At 46.0% G+C, this 2600-nt stretch overlaps 1 protein-coding gene across 1 annotated transcript; it reads left to right on the forward strand.

Moving 5' to 3' along the window:
* The first annotated feature begins 303 nt into the window (after positions 1-303).
* Positions 304-2151, forward strand: DEFB135 (defensin beta 135). Its single transcript, XM_062212679.1, has 2 exons — positions 304-361; positions 1982-2151. Exons 1-2 carry the CDS (start codon positions 304-306, stop codon positions 2149-2151), a joined length of 228 nt encoding a protein of 75 aa, XP_062068663.1.
* Positions 2152-2600: the final 449 nt, after the last annotated feature.

Genomic DNA, 2600 nt, shown 5'->3' on the forward strand with positions numbered 1-2600 from the left:
CAGTGAGTGTACAATAAAGAAACAAAGACATGTACATAGCACCATTCCCAGGACAAGAATAGGGCTGTTCACATGGTGTGAATTCAGTTGCTTAGAACACAAGTGGCACCCAGGAAGTGTGGCTTTGATGGTGAGATGTCAGATTCAACATGAGAACTCTTGCTTATTGGGCTGCTCAGTGGAGCAAGCAGGTGTTCTTGTTCCTAAAGGTTCACTAGCCACACGTCTCCCCATCTCTCGAAAGCTACATATACAGTGGCTCCCCTTGGCATCTCACTTGCCTCTTTGCTGATTGGTTTGGCCATGAGGAGCTCAATCTTGATCCTTGTGGTCCTTGTCTTGCTCTCCTACGTTCCACCAGGTAAAACGGAATCCCCTCCCCGTGGAATTAGGAATGGTGAAAGTTGAAGGGGTATTAGGTACTACAAGAGTTAGAAAACAACAACAACCACCAGGACTTAGCCAAAGAAAACGGCAAGAGGCAGAGATGTGAACAGAGACGGTTGCACTGGGCTTGTCTGGGGACTGGAGGGGAGATGCCAATGATGTGTAACAGGAGGTGGCTCTCTCTGGAGAAGAATCACCCTCTGGATTTTGGTCTGGGGAGTCTATGAAGTTAGAGGGGAAGGTTGGACTGCTGGCATTGGCAGAAATGGGGCAGAGCAAAAAAGATGAGGTCTTTAGGAGACAGGTGGGGATGGAAGGGAGGTTATTCCTTGAGAACTTCCTCCCAAATTTGCTACCCATCTTGTCTTTCAGTCATTTAGAAGTCAAGCAGTGTTTATGCCTAGCAGGCTCATAAACAGTGCTAGCTGTTAAAACCTATCCGATTAACTTACAGCGTGATAGGACCTGACGGAACATCAGTTTGAGGGACCAGAATTTATGCTCTCTGGACAGAAGTCAGCAAGTCAATAATATTGCGAACATACCATTTGAGTCATTAATGTTCTCAAAATTGCTTGTGGTTTTCTGGGATCTGCAGAGAGCACCTGTTCCTTGCCTCAAACCTTCACATTCAAAAGACCACTGAAGGTTCAATTGTGAACTATCTCACAAAGACATAGAGGAGGAAACTCTGCTGCTGTCTTAGAGAAGATGACCTCCATGAATTTCCGCTGTCTCTCCGCTGGACCTCTCTGTCCCCAGAGAGGTGCCCCAGGGCCAGCAAGCACAGAGCGGGCAAGTCTGCTGGTCAAGGCCAGTGGGCACACTGCATTTATTGCTTTATGCCACAAAGGCCCAGTCCACGATCCCATGTGGCTGACTGATAAGAGACACTGTTAAGGCTTAGCACACAAAAATGGGGTGACTCAGGGTCACCTTCGCCCTCTTAAACTGCCGCCTACCACTGCTCCCCCACCCCTTGGCTTCCAGAGGTAGCTGGGTCTTAATCTTAACAGCTTGGTAAGTTACCATGCAAAACCACTCTCTACTCATTGCATGCGATTCTCTTGAGTACCTTGTGGTTAAGCCAGGGCAGGTAGGACAGCACTTGGCGCAAGTCATGAAGAATGTTACTGGGGAACTCAAGGCTAAGACCGCGGACTTTCGAAATTCTAGTTCAGTGCTCTTTCTTTCTTCATGCAGGTACTGATAATCACACAATGCCCTGAGCCTCAAACCCTGCATGTTTCCCAACAGGGGGCCTGTGTAGACACCTGGGACTTTTTTTGACATCTGAATGAGCTTTGTGTAGCAAACAGTCCCCAGGTGAATCTGAGGGACCTTGATACTTGGGCTTGGTTTAGTGATTCATATAATTGTGGACCATGGAAGCTCATGGTCTCTAACAAGGTCCCTGGAAAACAAGGTAAGAGCAACTGAAAAGGGTGCATCCAGCCATAAGTGTTTGGGGTATCTTTGATGATGTCTAATTTACCTTTAAAGAGTTTTAAGGTACAGCCCTGAGTCTAAAGTATCCATAATAGCATGACCCTAGCCAGACACTGATTGCCTGAACTTTTGTTTCTGTTGGCAGTGAAAAGTGGACCGAATATTTACATCAACAGGATCTTCTCTTCATGCTGGCGATTGAGAGGGACTTGCAAGTTGAAATGTACAGGAAGTGAATTATATCATATTATTTGTAATACTCAGTATCTGTGCTGCATCTCCAAATCCAGTTTACCTATCCTTGTTGGGAGGTAGCTGTGAGAACATGAAGGCTCCTGCTCGTTTCTCCTGGGGTTCCAGATCCTTCTCAGTTGCACCATCCCACTAAAACCATGGCTTCAACCCATCAGTGCTTTTGTGTCTGCTGTGCTTCCCTTGATTGTCTCTCCTGCAGAAACACTTTCTGAATTAAATTCCTTGTCTTTGGTATTTTTTCTTTTTATTAATTTATTACTTACCAAGTCTCAGGAGAACTTCTTTTTGAAGCATACCATACAATTAGAAAAGTGTACAAATTAGAAATAGATTGTGATGAGTTTCACCAATTTCATTCAGAGACTGGTGTAACCAGCACGCCGATCAAGAAGCCAATGCGCGTGGCAGTCACTGGTGCGGTGATGAAGACACCACTTGGGATGACCGTATCCCATCCCGGATTGCTTCAGTTCCAGTCCTCTGTGCTTCCAATTCCAGTTCCCTGCTAA

Source organism: Lepus europaeus, chromosome 16, assembly GCF_033115175.1.
Source record: "Lepus europaeus isolate LE1 chromosome 16, mLepTim1.pri, whole genome shotgun sequence".
Taxonomy (NCBI): Eukaryota; Metazoa; Chordata; class Mammalia; order Lagomorpha; family Leporidae; genus Lepus; species Lepus europaeus.